This window comes from Trachurus japonicus, chromosome 13, assembly GCF_045865225.1.
Source record: "Trachurus japonicus isolate A0001 chromosome 13, Traja_1.0".
Taxonomy (NCBI): domain Eukaryota; kingdom Metazoa; phylum Chordata; class Actinopteri; order Carangiformes; family Carangidae; genus Trachurus; species Trachurus japonicus.
The window spans coordinates 116,972-140,001 of NC_140919.1; the positions used below are offsets into that span (position 1 = coordinate 116,972).

Here is a 23,030-nt window from a genome sequence, read left to right on the forward strand (position 1 = left end):
ACACAACCGCTGGGTCAAAGTGAAAGTGAAGTGGAGGAGGGGAAGGTATGGGAAAACCAGTCAGATCCAGATCAGAGACACATACTGTACTGTAACAGAAATGTTTAGAAGAAGTTGAATCTGTGATAATCAAACTTGTAAATGAATGCTGTTCTGGACTCTTGCCTTCTGTTCCTACAATTTTAAACAGTAACAACAGAACCATTTGAGAAGATTTTCATCTGTGCTGTTCAGAAGATTTCTTCTAAATTAAATAACAGGGATCGAACAATATGTTTTTTTCAGGGCCGATATTCATTTGCAGTGAAAATGAAAACTTTGGCATCAAAATGTAGAATAACACACCTGGGATTAGACTGAATACAGTTTACTGTTAGTTTGTCAGGTTTTACCTCCTTCATGAGATACTTTCTATGATTGAGTTCTTTTGCATTTAAACCACCCAAGACACCTAACCTTCTGCTTTCCCAGACTTCCTTCTGTAATTTGTGAATTCAAGTTCCTTTACACTTAACCATCTGTGATGCCCAACTTCCCACTTCCTAATTCACACTCAAACCCCTTTGTATTTTAATTGTATGTCTTGACTCCATACCTCGGGAAACCGGTGACGATACCTTCAAAGACAAAAGTGTGAAAAGACAATCAGGGAAGGGGCCGGCTAAAGGGCACAAACACACCCCAGAGGTGGACCTTCCCTTAGCTATAAGTGTATAGGCTTTCCCCATGTTCGGGGTCTTTCTGCATCTTGAATCGCTCGCATGTTGATTGACCTTTTCTTTGCAAAGGAAATAAAAGCTTGTCGGCCGGCGAGTCAATATTTCATTCTTCATCAGCAACAGAGAATTTCCACGACAATTTGGGGGCTCGTCCAGGATTCCTCGTGCAATCGTCTGGGATGGACGGCTGGCAGCGACAGGCCAGCCTGGAAAGATAAAAGTTTTCCAGCCTCCAAACCTCAAAAAGAGGGGAGGGCTGCTACTGTCGTCCTGGATCATTGCCGCTGGAATTCTGCGAACTAAGTCAGGGAAATTCATCTGGTGAGCACTGAAATATTGACATTTAAATTATTTTTCTCTAAAATTTGGGTTTAATTAGACATAACATTTTAATTTCTCATGTTATCCACAATCGGTCGGCTTTTTGATCACTTGTAGCACAAACTAAGAGATCTGCTTTTTGATCACTTTGTAGCAGGGACAAAGGGATCGGCTTTTTAATTGTTTGTAGCCTAAACAAAATAATTTGCTTTTATCATTTATAGTATAAATAAATTGATCGGTTTTTGAATTAACTAAGTGATTTGCCTTTTGTCGCTTGTGGCATAAACAAAGCGATTCTGGTACTTTTCAATCACTTTGTAGCCTTAAAGAAAGTGATTTACTTTTATCGTTTGTAGTATAAACTAAACGACTGGTTGTTTTTAATCACTTTGTCACCTTAAAACAAAATAGCCGTGTTTCCACTGCAGGAGTTCCTGGTAAAGGGAGGGGGTAGGAACTTCTACAGGAACCGTCCTCTCACTCGGCCCTCTCAGTGGCCGTGTTTCCACTGCAGAGTAGGACCCCGGTCACCCCGCGGCGACGTCATAAGTTTCGATCGCCGCTTAATTGCCGTGCGACAGTTTCGACCGTGACGTCACCCAGGCAGGTCACAAGCACATGCACAAAAATCATAACAACAACGAAGAAGGATGGAAGGAGCTGAGGCGGTAGGCACGTTTCTGGTTTGTGTGTTTGTGCACATGGCCGCTGATTGTAATAGGCTACTGCTTGAGTTTTTTTTTTTTTTTTTTTTTTTAACTTTTCTCGGCATTGTTTTGCGGCGTGATGGATCCCCAGTGTGTCGAGGTGCGCTGATATTTTCATTTCGCCGCTATGACTCAAACCCCCTCTGAATCTCCTCGGTGCTGTAGACTGCAATCAATGTCTGCACCTCACCGTCGCTCCATTTGTGTACATCTTCCTGCTGTTTTCTTGTTGTTTACAGCGGTGTCTGCTAGGCTAATGCTCCCCTTCTGCTCCCCCTTTTAAAAATGCCGGTTGTTTTGGTGCTGTCTGGTAGCGTCACAGCCTGCTCTAGCTTTAGCCAATCAGTGCCGGGTTAACCTCGAGCCCCACCCAGGAGCGTTTCAGGGCCGAACGGAGTACCTACCCTGGAGTAGGTACTCCGTTGGCCCCCGTAAAAGTTCCTGTAAATGGCCCTGTGGGGGAGGTTCCTGCAGTGGAAACACGCACCTACGGGGCTGGCCCCGTAAAATTACCCCAAAGTTCCTGCAGTGGAAACGCGCCTAATGATTTACTTTTATCGTTTGTAGTATAATCGAAACGACTGGTTGTTTTTTAATCACTTTGTCACCCTAAAACAAAATGATTTGCTTTTATCGCTTGTAGCATGAACGAAGTGACCGGCTTTTTATCGTTGGTGCCATAAACGAAGCGGTCCTTACAGAGACGTCTGTATTGAATTGTCGTGCACGATCTCCATTTGGAATGGGGAGTATTCCGTTGAGGGGGAACCTCCGGAGGGACCGATTGTGGATGTTATGAAAAGGGAAAATGTGGGAACTAAAATTTTAAATATTTGAAATGTTTGTACAGTTGAATTTGGATTCCCAATAGGGGAATCCCTTAAAAGGAAATTAGTATTGAAGATAACAGTAACAAAAAGTGAAATGAGGAAAAAAGTCTGTAAATTATGAAAGGTTAAAATAATGTTTACAGATGGGGAAAGCAGCACAAGAATCGTTTAAAAAAAAAAAAAAAAAGAACATTTTGAAAAAGAAAGAAAAATGCAACTCACACTAACACTACAGCACCAAGCTTGTAGATTTCCTTTTCTTTGTTTCCACAGTTGACAGCTTTGAAGCTGGATCCAGACCTCAACGGCCATCCACCATCATCCCTCAGTTCCACCGTCTCTGCAACACCCAGCAAGGGAAGAGAAACGGACTCCACCACGCCACAACAAAAAACCAGGAGCAGCCCATTCTGATGTGCCTGTTCCAGCATCTTCTCCAACTGCACACAGACTACACCATTCCAATCAAGATATAGCCTTCAACATGCCCATGGTTGAAGAGTCAGGACCAGAAGGTACAACAATGGTTTTCTGTGAATGGACTACAGACATCAACACAGTCTGGAAACATGGACAACTCAGTCATGGACACAAAAGAAAGGACACAGGAACTCAGGAAGAAAAGTTCCCAGTGACGTATCATTGTCGCCAACATGGACAGTGGATACGCAACTGTCCCACAAGAACATCATCAACTCCAGCAAACAAACATAGACTGAGGATGATCGGGGATGGTCGGAGGGGAATGGATCCTTGCTGACAAGCTTAACCAACCTGTGAAATCTGAGAAAGGTACTGCACCACATTCACACACACCATAGAGTGTATAGATTATACACATAGCTACAAATTGTGTTTGAACACTGACACTAGTTATGAAAGAACTGAGCAAAAATTATGTGTTGTGTTCATCAGGTCAAAATAGTTAGAGATACTATGGGCTAAAGTCAAATTTCAAACATGCATTCATGCCCTCTGAAAACTACCCAATTAACCTGATGGGCAGATACTTGATGTGCAAATTAGGCCTTTGTCTGGTCTCAACCCCAGATGTAGCAAAACAAACTGATCTAATTTGGAGCCAAATGTTTTTCACACTACTTTGTTCACCACACCCTAGACCTGCAGTATGCATATCAATGGAAATTGCAACCCTTAACGGCCTTTTCCAAGCTTGTTACAGAAGCCAGAAAAACAGTTTTGACACCAGAGGAACTGCATTGAACCTCTTGTGTCACCAGGACCTGATGAGACATTTGAAAAAGGTTGGTTGGGAAAGAGAGTTGATACTGGAGCACACATCTACCGGACAACACAGATGTGCTTTATCATTCTCTCTCACACCAATTCAATTTTGACATGTACACCACAAACCATTTGGTTCTACACATTTACACTTATAATTAGAGGGAAGATTGGGACCCATTTAAGAAAAACAATGTAAGCGCGCAGCCAATTGGCAAGAAAACATCTGATCAATCTAGAGCTATTCTTAAGAGTTTAACATCTGTTGTGCACACTCAAAGAAAATCCAGCTGGTACCTAAAACACTTTTTAGGTTTGTTTGTTTGTTTGTTTGTTTGTTTGTTTGTTTGTTTGTTTGTTTGTTTGTTTGTTTGTTTGTTTGTTTGTTTGTTTTTGTCTGAAACAAGTTAAAACTATTTCAGCCCTACAGGAGGCCCCTAAGACACTGTGGGTTGTCAGTCACTGTGATGTTTGGCCTCATCAAATATGAACCTATTGTGATCACTCCAAAATCAAGAAGCTATCGATTTACATAATGCCAGTCTTTGAGTCTTTTAAAGCAGTAGGAGTAATTGTTCCCTGTAAAGACTCCCCAGTTGGCACACCTTTGTTCACCTCTCCACAGCACGATGACTAAAATTTGACACTGTACTTTTAGAAATGTCCAACATTACTGTCATAAGATGCAATATTTTAAACCCTATCACTCTTTTCCCCCCACCAGATGATGGAAAAGAACATAACTGAATTGCTATCTTCCAACAGGTTGACTCCTGACTGGACCGACAAGAATAACCATTAACAAACTAACAAACTAACTATCTAACCTGATTTGGTTCTTTCTTTTGGATAGATCTGTTTAAGTTCACTCTCCTCTTACTATTTTACTCCCACTTTGCTAATGTGACACATGGGTAAAACCATGTGTCAAAAGGGGGGATATTGGATGTGTATGTTTTGTTTATACAACAGATGCAGCAAGTGAAAATCAGCCTTTTCACGACCAACGTCCACACCACTCCATGATTTCCAGCTGTGAAGATGGTCACTGCAGGAAGGAGCCAACAAAGGGACCAGCTGTGAACCAGAGCAACACAAAGAGGAACTCCATGGAATCAACAAGGACCATCCAGATGCATAGGTCCTTCTCCATCACACCTAAGACCCATCCAGCACATCTGAGGAGCAACACAGGCCTGATGGCCCAGAAGACGAAGAACCTCATTGAAGCAACTTCACCTACCAATAGAGCTGAGGAGCAATGCAGAACCAACGGCCGATAAGAAAATGACAGACTTCCTTTAGAACACAACCATCAAGAGATCAGAAGAACAGTGCAAGCATAGATATGATGCCCAAAGAATACATCCAAGAGGATTACATCAAAATTTTACTGCACCAAGAGACACGCAACCCCAACTCATGAACCATTGTCCTCAACAACCAAAATCCCACTGTCATGTGTGCAGAAAGACTCCTACCTTTACCATACTTCAACTCCATCCATGAACATTCTGCCAGCCCAAACTCACCACAATTAAGAAATTGTACCCAACCTGAACCATGGTCAGGCACTGTTCCATATTTCTACCTTAAAGACATTTGTTCGGTGGAGGAACCAGCAACAACTCTCCTTGCCCCTTTCCACTCCCTTTTTCACTTCTCTCTGAAGAACACCTAGACAAGATTTGTTGGTGCCCTCAGACACCAAACTACAGAGCCGCATAGACAATTGAGAATCTTGAGAACTCTACAGAAGACATGCCCCTGCTTTCACAAGCAATGACTGCAATAAAGTTCAAGATGTTACAGAATCGTGTTACACATAACTACGTTCTGACTACATCAGGAAACATCACTATCATCAATGGACTGAATATTACATGTTTATTCAAGTTAACAATGTAACTTGACATGAGACAACATATGACGTGTGACAATATTACAGTCGATTACATAACTTAGACACCACAAATTCATTTGGAAGGTTGACAAGTCAAGTTTCAGTAGACTGTCTAACATTTTGAATTTGTACTGCTTGTTTTGGTAATCACCTGTTTTGTCAGTCTGAATTTTAAATCTTTACATTTGAGAACCACATTTTAGATAACCTTCTGTTATAGACAACCCTACCCCTCAATGTAGAACAACTTGTTTAGAACATGTTTAGAATTGACATAATTGTTTTCTTTACCCTAATTGTTTTATTGTAACTGATACCTGTTTTTCCTGACTATGATTTCTTACTTTTTCAACTTTTTCCTTTTTCTAGCAACTGTAATGACGATTAAGTTGTGACTTTTTCTTGTGTGATTAATGAATAATCAAAAGGAGGAATTGTAATGGTAAATCTCAATATTCCTTTGGTTTAATCACCTGTGACGTCCCTACCCCCTGCTTTCCTCCCAAGGTATCAGAACTCCTTTGTTTGTTACCCATTTGTGTATTCTAATGTCTAGACCTCTAAACATGTAACCCTGCAGGATGCCCCAGGTGTGAAAATACACCCTCGGGGGTCAGTGCCAATACCTCCAACAGACAAAGAGCATTGAAAACACACTGTCTGAGTATTGGACCGGCCCCTGCAGCAGACAAAGGGGTGTGGCATACCTGAGGAGGTGTTTCCTCAGGTATAAGTGTTTCCGTCGCCCCATTGTCTTGGTCTTTTCATCAACATCACCCACTCGGGTCGAATGGACCTTTCCTTGCAAGGAAATAAAATCATGATGGCCGGCCAAGTCTCTATTTCATTTTTCACCAGCAACAGCAACAGAAAATTTCCACGACACCTTCAACACTGAATTTGATCTCACACATGATCTTATAGGCTACCATGGCTCCTTTAGATTAAATCATCAATAAATGTGTTTGAATTTGTCAAACCACAGTTTCATTTGTTATTGGTGGAGCATCCAATGTGAGACTCTGATACAACCTCAGCAGTCACAAGTTGATCCCCCGCCCCCTCCCCCTCGCCTCTTCTGACACACACATCCTGTTCCTGTACGTGACTCTCAGCAGCAAGTTGACGTGACATAAGGGTCGTCCCAGTGACCACAACACCAACTTCACATGGAAATGAGCGGTAGTCTAGAAAACTGGCAAGTTTTATATTGACTTGACTTGAGTAAATTACTTATTAGGCTGCACTTTTTTAACAGATAACCTGTAATTGTCGCAGACAGGACTATTATTTTCAGAGTAACTCTCCCAATCCTGGTTACTCTGAAGAACATTGATCACTGGAAAATCAATAATCAATAAAGTCTCAGGAAAACCAAGACAAAAACATGAGGTGGTCAGTATTGATCGGTAACAGTCAGTATTGATCAGTGATAGACAGTAACAGCTTCTGCTCTTATTCCAGCGCTTCTACCGACAACATCCACACAACATGGAGGACACGGTTCTGTCGGTCCAGACTTTACAGTTACAGCTCTGACTCAGCTACAGTAACATTATAATAACACAACAACAACACAACCACAAGTTGAAGACAGAGAACTCAGGTAACGACAGGTGTTAACGAGGAAAACATTCAGACTGTTCACCTTACCTTCACACGGGGAAATAAACTGCCACACAACCGCTGGGTAGAAGAGGAAGTAAAACTTTACACAGGGAGTGGAGGTGGAGGAGGAGGGGGGGGTGACATCTGTAAACTGAGTAGAGAGACTGGTGTTTTTTACTGCTGTTTATTACCACTATTGAACCATAAAGGTTTCATGAAAAAACTTTGAACTGTGACTCACCTGTTGCCCTTTGGTCTGTGTGTGTGTGTGTGTGTGTGTGTGTGTGTGTGTGTGTGTGTGTGTGTGTGTGTGTGACAGCTGACACTGACGAGAGCAGAACGAGGACAGAGAGCAGCCACTAGTGAACAACCTCTTGTTTAATAATACAGTACATTCAAGGCCAATGATACATCCTCACCAGTACATATTCAGCAATGCAACACTGGCTCTCTACAGAAATAGAAATGTGAAATCTTGAAGTCAGTGCACGACATTGAGAAAGAACACTTAACAGTCAACGTGTAACACAGTCTGCACACATTCTGCTTTTCTGCACAGAACACACCTCCGACTAGTGCTGCTAAAACCAACATAAAAAATGGATCTCAAAATAAGTTATATATATATATATATATATATGTTCTGAGGGTCTTCATAGAAATATTGGGTTGGGGTTTATATTTACAGCAATATAGACTTTGATGGGGGTTTTCTCAAACGACAGAAATTGCACAGTAGTTAAAGAATCCAAGATCACCATTTTCAAAAAGAGTTCACACACATAGTAAACAGTCAGTCCTCAAGATGCAGTATGAAGTTGCACATTGTCGTCATGCCACAGAGGGGGCTGCTTCAAGGCTTTGGTACACAACGTCCTGATTGGAAGAAAAACAAAGCTACGAGGTTACATCCACACCACTGCCCGTTCCTGGGATCGAACCAGCGAATCAGAGCCAGGTGACTACAGCACACGTCAGGACTGGGGAAGACTCTTGGCACTCGGATCACAGGTGCAGGTCCGTGCTGGATGACCAATCATATGCAGCCGTGTTGGACGTTTTGAGGCGGCGAGGGCGGAGATAAAGGGTCACGATGGAGGAGGGGGGGGGGTTGGAAACAGTATCAAAAATGTCCCAGACTCCCTTCAGTACGTGAACGTGCTCTGTGCTGTTACTAATACTGACTCACTGGGCGCAGTCTGGCTTCGGCTCAGGTGTGTTTGGTTTTCACACCTGTGGCCTCAGGTCTGTGGTTCAGACCGACCCGGTCCGAGCAGGTCTGATGTTCACAGGCTGGACGGAGGCCGGAAAACCACCGGGTTCCACATGGACGAGTGACTGCAGCCGAGTTTTCCTGACAGCCCTGAACGCAGCAGCAGCAGCAGCAGCAGCAGCAGCTCTCACGATGCGTTCAGGTCAGTGAGCGAGTTTGACTCCGGTTCCACAGGAAAACATGAGCTGGTGGTTTTTCTTCTGGTCTGTGGATCAGAACCTGATGCGTCTGATTCCTCGGTCTAATGTCGATGTTTCTGTTGTTTTAGTCTCAGTTTCAGGGTCAGATGATCTGAACCCTGAGATCACTTCAAATCAAACTTTATTTATACAGCGTCTTCAGTTCACATCCTGCTACACAAAGTGTTGACCAACATTAAAAAGCAGTAAAATCAGTTCAGCTGGGACAAAAATACAGGATGGTTATAAAACTGTCATAGTCTGCACTGAGTACGGTGGCTGACGAGGCCCAAACTTTTTCCATCAGGAGAAAAAACAAATAAAACAACGAGCAGCAGGAAATCAAAACAACAAACAACAGAACACTCGAGCTTTAACCTTTGACCTTCCAGAGTATGGCGATACAGTAAGCGTTAGCATTAGCTACAGCTACAGGCCTGGAGCGCTTCAAGGACAATTCCAGGCAAATTCAACCTGGGGTCTAGTTTCTAATATTTCTGTTTCTGCATCGCCACAGCAGCGCATAATGGGAGTGGGCCGATCGGGATCATCCCTATGTTCCCCGGGTCCTGTGTTCCCCACTTTGTATGGGACCGGGGAACATAGAACCCTTTTTCTAAAAAAGAATCCTATGTTCCCCGCTTTTCCCCAAAAGGACCCAGCGGCGAACATGCAATTTTGTACCTAAACCTGGAAGTGGAGTTGTGAGTGACTTTGCATATTTTTGCCTATTTTTGAGTGAGAAGTTGAGTTGTGACTTTGAGTGAGAAGTGTAATTGTCCCATCGGTTGGGTTTAGGCAATGAAGAAAGGAGTTGGTTAAGAGTCCAGATAAGAGAGTCCATCGACCAGCAACAGCGGGGAACATAGGACCCTCTTTCTGAAAAAGGGTCCTATGTTCCCCAGTATGTATTGCGACCAGGGAACATAGAACCCTTTTTGGGAAAAATGGGGAACATAGGAGCATTTTTCAAATGTTTTATTTTTTTTTATTATGGTTATTATGTCATATTTCAATTAATCTTAGTATTGTATCTGTTCCCACTTTACCTGCCCAGGGACTACGGGCGGAAATTAGCAATTGTTGCTATAACCTGGCTCAAAGCATCTCTTCTTGTTTTACAAGATTAATGTTTTTTGTGCATTGTCCCTGTTTTAAATAAATAAATTCATTCATTCATTCAAAAGAAGGTCCTATGTTCCCCAATCGGGAAATATAGGTATGCTCCCCGTGAAACAGACCCGAGGGGTTTCTTCACTTCAAGCAAGTGGACATCTTTGTAAACTGAGAGTCAAGTTAAGGGCTAACATGTTTACAGGTCGTCTGAAGCTCCTGTTTGTTTTATCATCAAAGGAATATCAACTCAGAGCCACAACGTCTTCGTAGCAGTCAGAGTAAATCTGGATGTTGTTTGTTCTACCTGCAAACACACTGAACGTGTAAACTTGAGACTTTTAGACTAAAATGTTAGGAAACTTTAGCCCCAGTTTGAATTTGCCTGGAATTGTCCTTGAAGTTGTTGTTGTTGTCGTTGTTGTTTTTACCTCCTTGTTGTGTTTGTGTTGTATCGTCTTGTTTGTGTCCATGAATCTACAGCTGGTTTGTCCTCGTCAGCCACCGTACTCTGTGACATCAGAGAGTGGAACCTACTAAAGGTCGTGACCTCAGAGGCCTGTGCTGTGCTTTAGTCGTCACTGTTGTGCTGCTCCGTCCTGGAACTGGACTCAAACCTGCGTTCACCTTTGACCTGCTCGGAAAAGTCGGCTGCAGTTTCAACAGTTCAGCCCCCCCTCCCCTTCCCCCTGCCCCTCCTCTGGCCCCTCCCACCTCCCACCTCCACAGGCACCAGGAAGGAAACCCTTACAAAAAGTGCAACTCGGTATCGTGGGCTGTCACTGATAAAGGCAACAACTGTGTGATAATAAACTCCTGGACCAGAGGACGAAAGAAACAGGGGGAGGTCAGGGGTCAGAGGTCGGGGGTCAGGGGGTAAAAACACACATGCTAGTAGTAGAAAACACTCATGAAAAGGTCGTTGGCACAGTTCATTTGGTCACTAATGAAAACTTCTTTGTGGCAAAGTCTTCTGCTCCTCTGTGTGGACGCTGCCCTCTGCTGGACGAACACTGAGCGCTGCAGCTTCCTGACAGGCAGCCACCATGTGCTGTGTCAGTGAGTGTGTGTGTATAAGTGTGTGTTTAAGTGTGTGTGTATGTGTGTGTGTGTACATGTGTGTGTGTGTGTGTGTGTGTGTGTGTGTGTGTCATGCGTTCACACAAGCTCGCTTGAAGCTTTATCGACATTCATCAGGACCGACACATAAAACTTCTTGATAATAACACTCCACTACCTCATCCAGTATTAAAATGTATTTTTTTATTCCTGTGTATGTTACCACTGTTGTACACATAAATCGTACATTTATTCTTATCCATGTTCCCCATACTGTCCAATATTTCAGCAACTGAAGAAACATTGTATTTTTTTTTTTCATCAGATAATTTTTAGTAGCCCACAAATGAGTAAACATAGTGTGTCTGTTTTCATATTCAATTTTTTTACTCTTGCTTGTTGTTTATTGCTGCTGTAACAAGTGAATTTCCCAAAAGTGGGATAAATGAAAGTCTCTTATAGTATGTTTGTTTCCTGTTGTATTTCTTGTTGTGTGTGTTTAGCTGTGACCAGCTCACAAACAGCCTGTAAAGTTGAACATGAACAGTGAATCTGTTTAAAATGTGTTTTTCTCCTCAGTGACGCTGGCGGCTCAGAGACTTTTAGCTTGGTGATATTAGGCCTCGTCCTTCATCAGCAGCTGAGTAAAAGTCACCGTGGTTTTTGTCCTGTAATAATCGACGCTTCCATCTTTAAAGGAAGAGGAAGAAGTTTACAAGAATCACTGAGAAGAGTTTAAAACATCAACTGATTTAATCCATGAATGTGAAAACGTGAGTGAGAGACAGAGACAGAGACAGACATGTAGAGACTGAACTGTCTGTTCAACAGTGAGAAGGTTTCTGTGACAGGAGGAGACTCTGCTTCACTCAACACAGACTCAACCAGGAACCAGAACTGGGCCAGAGGAATCCAAACCCAGGATAGAGAGGTTGAGTGAAGGTGGTGTTGAAGGTGTAGAGGTGGATCAGTGAGTCAGAGGAGACTCTGTAGAAGGACAGAGAGCCAGCAGGACAGTCCACATACACTGCTACTCTGTTAGAGACAGAGGAGGAGGAGGAGGAGGAGGAGGAGGAGGAGGAGGAGGTGATATCTGTCCGTCTGTTATTGTGACAGACAGTGTAACCACCATCATCATCAGAGCAGTCCAGACTCCAGGACTGATCGTTCATTCCAAACCAACAGTCTTCACTGTCTCCTTTCCTGCTGATTCCTCTGTAACTCACTGATATAAAAACCCCTCCTCTCCTCTCGACCTCCCAGTAGCAGCGACCAGTCAGACCAGTTGAACACAGCAGCTGAGACAACCGGTCAAATCTGTCTGGATGATCAGGATATGACTGATGCTCCTCCACACATGTCGCCTTCCTGTTGTTATCAGACAGTTTGATGTTTGTGTTCACTGTGTTTGTGTCGATTATGAGTGGACAGGAATCTGATGGAGAGAACAAGACACAACTATTTGTCACAAGACTGGATAGTTTTATAGAAAAGCATAACATCCTGAGTGAGAATCAGTATGGTTTTAGAACAAACCAGTCTACTGGATTAGCACTTATGAAACTCATGGATGAAATAACCACCGCCACAGACAATAAATTACACACAATAGGAATTTTCATTGACCTTAAAAAGGCCTTTGATACGATCGATCATGGATTATTAATGCAAAAGATGTGTAAGAGACGTAGCTCATTCCTGGTTGTGTTCTTATTTAAGTAATAGATGGCAATATGTATCCTGTGATAAAACTGATTCTGATTCTGTGTTATTAAAGGTTAAATGCGGGGTCCCGCAAGGGTCAGTGCTGGGGCCAAAATTATTTATTTTGTATCTGAATGAACTTTGTAAAGTGTGTGTCGAAATATATGAACTGCATCCTTTTTGCAGATGATACAAATTTCTTCTGTTCTGGGGACCAGTTAACTGATATAATAACTACTGTCAAAAATTAGATGAAACTTGTAAAGAAATGGTTTGATGAAAATAAGTTATCTTTAAATTAGGGCCGGGACTTTAATGCATTAATTACGATTAATTAACTACACAAAAATTAACGCGTTAAAAAAATTAACGCATTTTAATCGCACTTATAAAAAAAAATTTTTTATTTTTTTTCAAAAAAATGATTTTTTTTTTTTCTCACGTGTGTCTCCGTGCGGTGCGCCCGCACGCGAGAGAGGCTGCAGTTTGAGAGGCTGACTGGCAGAGATGAGAGCTGGTGAAACGCTAGCATGGTTATTTAAAACACCATCTCTGATCTCTGCCTGCACATAGATACACAGACACGGGCGCACGCTAAATGCGCTATATAGCGCTAACTGCTCAGCTGCAGCGCTATAACTATGACCTGTCACTGTCAGGTGCATCTCATCTCATTATGATAGGACTTCACCCTCAGAGCTCTGTCTTCAGACTGTCCTGACCTGTCCCTGAACATCACACAGGGACAACATGGAGCTGCTGTGTGATTGGTTACTGAGTTTTATTCATGTTTACATCAGGCTGAGTTCAACACATCAGTTTATGCAACTGTGATTTAAGTAGCCTAGTTAAATACTACAGTAATCATCATAGTGTATTGGCAGGAAAGACCATTTAATCTGTATCAAATATCGATTAATGAATTAATGGATAATTTGCATCCCTAGTCTGTTGGTCTTGGTTAAGTACCACCTTGAATGCTTAAGCTTATGTATTCAGTCATTCAATGGTATACTAAAATCCATGTGGAAAAAAAATGCTTCTCACTGTTCTCAGGTCAAATATTTATATGCGATTAATTGCGATTAATTAATTACAAAGCCTCTGATTAATTCGATTAATTATTTTAATCGAGTCCCAGCCCTACTTTAAATATAAGTAAAATAAAATGTATGATTTTTGGGAACCGTAAAACAGATACAGTAGTTAAATTGAGAATAGAGGATACAGACATTGAAAGGGTGTTTGAAACAAAATTTTTAGGTGTCATTATGGACCATAAGCTGAATTGGAAAATGCAATGTTGTTTGAGGCTGTTATTTTCTCTTGTTGTTTTTAATCTTCGTGCATTAGTCTCCTTGCTTTTCTTGTTTTACCTCCTATTTGTTCAGTCAAAATGTAAAGCACTTTGAACGGCATCTGTTTGCTTTGAAAGGTGCTATATAAATAAAATTTGATTGATTGATATTAATCATGTCAAATCAAAATTAGCCAAATCAATCGCCATATTATACAAGGTAAAAGATATTTTGAACCAGCGTGCTTTGTATATTCTGTATTGTACAATGGTTGATCCTTACATAACGTACTGTCTAGAAATATGGGGGAATGCATATCCTACCCATTATACTAAACCGATCTTTATTCTTCAAAAAAGAGTTGTAAGGATTATCACTAAGTCAAATTATAGAGAACCATCAAATGAATTATTTATTAAATTAAGGGCCTTCAAATTTATGGATTTAGTGGATTATAAAATAGCATTGATAATGTACAAAGTGTATAACAGCTTGTTACCTTGTAAAATTGTAATCATGTTTAAAAAAAGGGAATGTAGATATGAGCTCCGAGGGAAACGTATGATGGAAAAAACAAAGTCCAGGACTAAAATAAAAGATCAATGTATTTCTGTAAGGGGTGTAAATACATATGGAATGCACTTGATGACGATTTGAAGATGTGCTGGTCAATGTATGAATTAAAATGTTTGTTTAAGAATAAGGTATTTGATAAATCTGAGAGATGTGGTTGACATAGCTGACACTATTATGGAATTATGTTTTGGGATATTGTGCAAAACGATATGATTTCTGTTTGATGTTTTGAATGATGTGATCTGATGAAGTTGATCATGTAAGAAGGGTAGGCGAAAATAAGCGATAGCTTCAGCCTATTCCTTTTCGGTTTGGCTCTTTTCTAGTTGAACTGTGTTTTCTGTTGGACTTTTAACTTTGAATGACCTGACCGAAATAAACACATTTTCATTCATTCATTCATTCATTCAACAAGACACAGCTGCAGTTATTGATCATGTGATCAGTTATTGACAGTTTGATGAAGACTCATGAGGTCAGTGATGTGACAGTGTGAAGATGGTTGAATGTGCTGCTTTGTTTCCATGAATCAAAGTAAAAACAGACTTACACTTCCTCAGACCTGGTGTCAACCATGGGACTCCAGCAGGCTCCACCCTGAAAGGAGGAGGGGGGTCAGAGCAGCACCTTCTCTGTCAGCATGCACACATGGACATTACATGGCTCTCACACACACACTGTTTTATCACTGTGTTCACATGGAGGCTGGTATGTCTGGATGAACACTGAGCACAGAGAAGAAGGAGCTGGAGTCTTTATCTAGTGATGATACAGAGCAGGAGGAGACCAGGAGGAAACACTTCATCATGTCTTTTCTCCATGTGATGTCACTGCAGTGTGAGACACACACTTTCACTCTCTGACTCTCAAGCTGCACAAACACACGTCACAGCAAAGAAGATGAAGACACAACAGGTGGAGCTGACCAGCCCAGATATCCCACAATGCACCAGGAAAGAAGAAGAGTGCAGCTGTGAACAGTGGATGGTTTCAGTGTTTGATGAGGAATGAAACACACTCAACACGTTTGTTAGAGCTCAGTGAAACACACAGAGAGTTTAGTGAGAAACACTGAGTGTGGACTAGGGTTGTGCCGATTGGCGATCCAATCGTCTATCGGCGATTGGAAGGACGATCGGCGATGTTTTGTTTTCTTGACGATTTTACACACTCACATACTCGCTACTTTTTTTTATTGATCCAATGCGCAATCTGTTTGTTTTGTTTTAATGAAGCCGCTCCTCTCGCTGCTTCCAACAGATACTCTGCCATATGACAGTGTTTCACCAATCAAATGCAGCCACTGGCGACGTCCAATCAGACGGAGCCAGGTAGTCATATGACCGCACACAAAATCTCTGCAGTAAACAGGATGGCCACTCCGCCTCAAATTTGAGGAAACACGTTTAGCTGGTGTTGTGGCTGTGACGCTGCCGACGCCAGCCCTGTTACTTTATGTCACAGCCCGATGAGGTGTTCACTGACATGCCACAAATAGAGAGCCTAAGCGGAAGCAGGAAGTAACGGTCACCATGGGACCTCAACTCTGAAAAACTCGCCATACAAATGAACGGGACTGAAAATTTTATTTCGTGATCCGTTTGAATTGTGCCATGAGAAAAAAATATGTCCTCTACCTGTTTAAAACATCACGTTTCATCCCGAGAAATCAGCAGTTTGTTGTAAAACTATTGTAGAATAAAATTCAGAAGAATCTGTAAGCAGAAAGACTACAAGTCGTGTAGGTGACGTCACACACCAAATGCCGCCCTTTACCGTGTCAGTTGGTGACGTATTTTCTGTGGGACACAGATCTGTTGTCCGTGGAGCGGTCTTTACACAAAATACATTCTTCTGTTGCCGTTTTATGATAAACGGCTGATTTCTCGGCATGAAACGTGACCTTTTAAACAGGTAGAGGACATATTTTTTTCTCATGGCGCAATTCAATCGGATCACGAAATAAAATTTTCAGTCTCATTCATTTGAATGGCGAGTTTTTCAGAGTTGAGGTCCCATGGCGCCGTTACTTCCTGCTTCCGCTTAGGCACTCTATAGTTAATAATAATATAAATTACGTCTGCCATGAATAGATTTTTCGGGTTTCGGCAGCGTTGCGTTTATTGATCATAGTGCTCTTTCTCCATTATTAGCGAGAGAGAGAGAGAGAGAGAGAGAGAGAAGCGCGCATGCATGACAGCAGGGCACGGTAAAAGTAAAACTCATACGCCGCCCGCTCGTCCCCGCTCGTCCCCCCCCCCGTCGAACGAACGAACGAACACGTACGGAACGGCCAACGCCCCCCCCCCCCCCGGACCCCGGCGATAGATAGGTCTATCGGCGATCTCCAGGGAGGGCGATTGGGACGATCTGAGAATGTCAAAATCGCCCAACACTAGTGTGGACTAGGGGTTGCATGACTTCAGATTTTTTAAAGTCGACTCTAATGTTATGAAAGTCGAGTCGACGTTGACTAGTCGCTGATGACGTTATTCATATTTTTCCCATCATAACTAAAATCACAGGAGGAGGGAAATGCTTTGCAACAATCTATATTCACTGACAGACAGCTCATGCACAGAAATGAGTCCACAGAACAGCAGCTTTCTAAACAACAAGCTGTAAATCAGTTTTTTTAGTTTTTTTAACACACTCCTATATAAGTGCAAAATAAAATACTCTACTGTCCGTTAAACAATTAGGGAGGAAAACGACTACAGGCCTCGTCACCATCACAGTCCTGCTCAGTCACAGTTTCACTCACAGCTTTTGTTTTTCCTGGTTGGTTGTTGCTGTTGTTGGTTGTTGTTGTTGTGTGCGACGTAAAGCTGTCGATATGAGCGGAGTTTTTGAAATGTACCTTATGAGTACTACCCCCCCCCCCCCACCACCACCACCACCGGAAAATGCTCTATTTCTTCACCCACGTTCAATTTGACTGTAGATTAACTGTCATTCAACTACTGTTCTACTCTCTGTGCTTTGCTAGGGATGTCATAATATCATAATATGACATTAGGCTGCCTTAATAACAAGCCATGACATTTACTGCAGTATTGTAAACATGTCATGATATCAACATTTCAGGGTTTTATAATAGCACAGGACAATAATTATTTCATTATCCACAAGTCAACAACAAGAACATTTGGTCAAAAATAAAATACTGCAGCTTATCTGCCCCCCCCCCCCCCCCTCACCAGCCTCTCTCCCCTTCTCCCCCCCTCGCCTGCCTGTCTGCCCCCACCCTCACTCCCTCACCTGCCTGTCTGCCCCCCCCCCCCCCCCCCCCCCCCTCGCTCCTTCTCCCTCTCTAACTGTAAACCTGGTTCTGTATCTGCCGTCACACAACACAATGGTAGTTTTTTTTCATTCGTGTGAAAAGTTTAACGATGTCTGCGACATCTGCGCGGTCGGTCCGTGTGTGTGTCTCAGGTTCGTTACGTCTGACCCCAGCTCTCAGTAGAAGCTGGTCTGTCCGTGTGTGTGTCTCAGGTGCGTTACGTCTGACCAGCTCTCAGTAGAAGCTGGTCGGTCCGTGTGTCTGTCTCAGGTGCGTTACGTCTGACCCCAGCTCTCAGTAGAAGCTGGTCGGTCCGTGTGTGTGTCTCAGGTGCGTTACGTCTGACCCCAGCTCTCAGTAGAAGCTGGTCGGTCCGTGTGTCTGTCTCAGGTGCGTTACGTCTGACCCCAGCTCTCAGTAGAAGCTGGTCGGTCCGTGTGTCTGTCTCAGGTGCGTTACGTCTGACCTCAGCTCTCAGTAGAAGCTGGTCGGTCCGTGTGTGTGTCTCAGGTGCGTTACGTCTGAGCCCAGCTCTCAGTAGAAGCTGGTCGGTCCGTGTGTGTGTCTCAGGTGCGTTACGTCTGACCCCAGCTCTCAGTAGAAGCTGGTCGGTCCGTGTGTCTGTCTCAGGTGCGTTACGTCTGACCCCAGCTCTCAGTAGAAGCTGGTCGGTCCGTGTGTGTGTCTCAGGTGCGTTACGTCTGAGCCCAGCTCTCAGTAGAAGCTGGTCGGTCCGTGTGTGTGTCTCAGGTGCGTTACGTCTGACCCCAGCTCTCAGTAGAAGCTGGTCGGTCCGTGTGTGTGTCTCAGGTGCGTTACGTCTGACCCGCTCTCAGTAGAAGCTGGTCGGTCCGTGTGTGTGTCTCAGGTGCGTTACGTCTGACCCCAGCTCTCAGTAGAAGCTGGTCGGTCCGTGTGTGTGTCTCAGGTGCGTTACGTCTGACCCGCTCTCAGTAGAAGCTGGTCGGTCCGTGTGTGTGTCTCAGGTGCGTTACGTCTGACCCCAGCTCTCAGTAGAAGCTGGTCGGTCCGTGTGTCTGTCCCAGGTGCGTTACGTCTGAGCAGCTCTCAGTAGAAGCTGGTCGGTCCGTGTGTCTGTCCCAGGTGCGTTACGTCTGACCCCAGCTCTCAGTAGAAGCTGCAGCGACTGTTGTTGTTGCTGCAGGTAGCGCTACACATCAACAACAACAGCTGCTTGTTAGTCAGCAGTGACCATGCAGCCACACACGCACCAAACAGTCGCTGACACGGTGACACGGACGTTCGCAAGCGCCGTCATTTATATCGTTAAATGTCCGCGTCGCGCGGTTCTGTCCTTTCACCCAAGCCTAACTGAGGCGCAAAGCCCGGAGGAGGGCGGGTGGTTGAGTGAAAATGAAGCGTTCTGATTAGGGCCCGACCGATATGGATTTTTTGGGGCAGATGCCGATGCCGATTATTAGGGGGAAAAAAATCCAATTAATCGGCCGATTATTTTTTTTTTAAATAAAGTTTTAAAATTGTATTAATTTAAGTAATATCTATATATTTTATATAATATATAAATAAAGGCTGCCCCCAAATAGTTTACCAAGCACTGGTCTTGGTCACAGGAAAAAAAACAAAAACATTTGGAGCCCTGTCTTGTCAAAATCAATATGACTGAACTCTATATGAAAAGCTATAGGGCTTTTAATTTGAAGGGCCACATACAGGAAGTCATGACACGTGACACTTTTTTGTTGTTGTTGTTGTTTTTACACGGCACGGTGGTCTCTCTCTCGCTCTCTTTTTTTTATTTTTTATCAAAAGCGACTTTTTCCAATGTTGTTCCAGACGTTTCTGGTTTGTTGATCTCAAAGTGGAAGTACGTATCACCGCTGTTTTCAACGACTAGCCGGTCCCAAAAGCGCTCACCGGCGGCCAGTCTCAGTGTAACGGAGCAGAGTCATGATACTCCCACTGCAGTCAGAGACCACCCCCCCCTCCCCACACCCCGTCTTACGCAGCCTGAGCTCAGTCACTCACCCACCTCATCTACTGTGTTTATTGGTGATAAACGGGCATACTGCCGGTAAAACCCGACCGGCTTGTTGAATCTCGGACCCAACACGGCCGGAGTCACGAGCATTAATTAATTAATTCACAACCCGACCGCGGTAAAAAAAAAAAAAAAAAGTAAAAAGAAAGCCAGGGACAACACTGGTTTTGAGACAGTTAACAGTTAATCAAGTTGTTAATAATAAGCTGTGTGATGTGTGTGAGTGACAGCTATGGCAGAGCGTGTCCTGCTGCAGATCAGTCACTCTGCTGTGTGTGAGGTGGTTAGTGGATAGTGGATGGAGTTGGATGCGCCCTCTACAGGATAAATAGCCTAATGTCGGGGGATCTTTTTAAATGGGGGAACATTTTCAAAGTAAAACCAAGTCTTATTCCCTGCATTTTATTTCTGAAAATATCGGCGACAATCGACGAGTTTTGGCCGATTACCGATTATTCTCAAACGGGCTATAATCGGCTCGCCGATAAATCAGTCGGGCCCTAGTTCTGATTGGCCGAAAGCACACCACTTACGCGCAGATCTGTGTGGCTCACCGGAGCATGATCTTCAGTGACAACAAGGCTGGTGACAACTTGATTGAAAATTGGCGAAATACGAGATCAAACAATATGCGTACTTTAGAACATAGAATCATACAAGGATACTAGGAGGTCAAAATGCGTGACAAGTATGCAAAATGCGTACATGTTGGCAGTGTTGCCAACTTGGCGACTTTCTCGCTAAATCTCGCTGTGATCACACACACATTCAGCCACAAACACTGATGATTACACTGTTCACTACACTCACTTTCTTCTGATTGACAGCTCCAGGCCTCTGGACAGTGAGGACATCTGGATGTCACACTGTGATTGACTGTCTCCTCAACACAACAACACATCTCATCAGGACAAGACCAGGATCTCAGAGAGACTGAGCTGATTATTGATCATCAATATCTGACCAGACAGAGACCTGATGGTGCCGCCTGGTTTCTGTCTCTTATTTCCTCCTTGGTTGGAGACGCTGGGAGACGAATGTCTCTGAGCAGTGGACATGCTTTGATTCTTGTTGCTGTGTTGTTATTAGTGTGTCCACACTCAACAGGTGTCTACAGTCTCTGGGACTGTTCAGGTCAAACACTCTGTTGGTTCAGGAGCAGTTCAACCAGCTGCAGCTGAAATGTTTCCTGATACACTCTGAAATAAAGTCTGATCCAAACATCTGGAGAGACTCAGAGCACAGCTGCCAACAGCTGCTTTCATCACTGACATCTCTTCTCCTGAATATGACACAGTGAGTCATGATGAGACACTGAAGTCATCATGAGGAGAAACTCCTGATCCCAGTAATTCATCACTGTGACTGATGAAAGCTGCACAGCTCATGTTTGAAACACTCTGAGATTTTGGCTTCAGTATAAACTGTGTTGGGACGAGTCAGACTGAGACAGAGGATGTCAGTAGAGTGGGCGGAGCTTCACTGTGGCCTACACCACCTCTGGATATGGTCTGAGTGATGGGATCTAATGTCATCAAAGCATGGATTACCTGAGACAGATGTTAATCCCAGGTGTGACCAGGTGTGAACGGGGCCATAGAAAATGTTCCAGCTCCTCCTATCAGACAGTGTGTGTGGCTGCAGCAGCCTCTCCATACCTGAGAGTCTCCAGTCTCCAGTCTGGATCCTCCAGTCCAGCAGACAGCAGCTCCACTCCTGAGGCTCCTGGATGGTTGTAGCTCAGGTCCAGCTCTCTCAGATGGGAGGGGTTGGAGCTCAGAGCTGAGGCCAGAGAAGCACAGCCTTCCTCTGTGACCAGACATCCTGACAGACTGAACACACACAACAACACACAGGAACCCTCTGTCAACACCTGCTGCTGTGTTCAAGTGGCATCAGATAAACAGCTGGATGTAGGCCTGGGACGATAATACATTTTGCTGGACGATATATTGTCCAACAAATTATTGACGATAAACAATATTATTGACACATTTTTTTGAGAACAAATTAACCACTAATATAATAATAGGCTAATTTCATAATAATGCAAGTAGACCCTTTTAAATGCGATAAACTTTGATTTCTCATGAGTATTTTTTTTTTAACCATTGTAATTGGAATGACAAGAACTTATATAGCTACTGTAACCCGGTTAAAAATATTAAGCAATATTATTTCATCCAAGCATATAAATAGTGTGATTAAAAAGGTTGAAATTCATTAAAATTGTTTAAAAATACTTTGAGGTTTACTGTGAAGTTTCATTTTATTTTGAAGAAACTCTGGGTGAAATAGGAAGTACTATTTGGAAAGAGGGCGTAATCCTGGCCTGTTCATTGGTCAAAAGTGTGATTGGCGGTTGCAGACAGGAAGTGAGAGAGAACGTGTGAGTGCGCAGTAGCTTGAAAAAAAAAAAAGAGGAAAGAGAGACCGAATCGGCGGAGGACGAGTCACCTGGCGAGTAGCGTGTAATTGTTGACTGTAGCCGTGTAGTTTCAGTGTCTAGGAGTTTGTCGGCTTGACATTCTGGGACTGATAACTGAGCGAGACTGTGAGCAACTAGAGACACTTCAAGTCGGAGTTTCTGTGTCGTTGTGAACGGGTTGGAGTTGGAGACGTCGGAGTTAGCATTCGCTAGCACAGTGGGTGTTTATGACTGCCGCCGCCGCGCTGTGGAGCTAGACCAGCTGCCGCTGTAAGCAGAGGATCGCCGTTTCTTCTCAGACTGGGAGGATTCGTCTGGGACATTGCCAGTGTGCCGGGTCGTCGGTCAGATTGGACGCTCTGTGGACCACCTGTGGATTTCACCGCACTCAAGCTTCATGATTCAGGCCTGCGACGTGGTTTGTTTTGGGGTTTGCCGGCTGTGTGTGTGGTGTGTGCATGTGGTGTGGGCCCACTGAATGTGAGTTAGTACGGAGAGAAAGTAAAGGTTTGAGTGTATAAAAGGTATTTTCAAGTAACTTAAGAGTTATTTTATTTTATTTTGAGGAGAAATTTAATTCAAACTAATTTTATTTACACTTTGAAAGCAAATTCCTTAAAACTTCAAAGGTTAATTTAATTTAAACTTAAAACACAAGTCCCTTCAAACTTAAAAGCTATCCTAAAATTTAAAGGGTGATTTCCTAAAACTTAAAAGGGTTTTCTTGAAACTTAAAGGGTAATAGTTTACATTTTGGAGTA

General features: G+C 43.3%; 2 protein-coding genes across 2 annotated transcripts in view; both read right to left on the reverse strand.

Moving 5' to 3' along the window:
• The window catches only part of LOC146975170 (NLR family CARD domain-containing protein 3-like), a 114,526-nt gene that overhangs the window by 52,231 nt on the left and 39,265 nt on the right, over positions 1 to 23,030 (reverse strand). The window lies entirely within an intron of this gene.
• LOC146975172 (neoverrucotoxin subunit alpha-like) lies at positions 11,190 to 22,181 on the reverse strand. The gene is made up of 4 exons (XM_085794561.1): positions 22,174 to 22,181; positions 21,500 to 21,673; positions 15,089 to 15,135; positions 11,190 to 12,395 (listed from the first exon to the last, which is right to left on the reverse strand). Exons 1-4 carry the CDS (start codon positions 22,179 to 22,181, stop codon positions 11,830 to 11,832), a joined length of 795 nt encoding a protein of 264 aa, XP_085650687.1. The 3' UTR covers positions 11,190 to 11,829.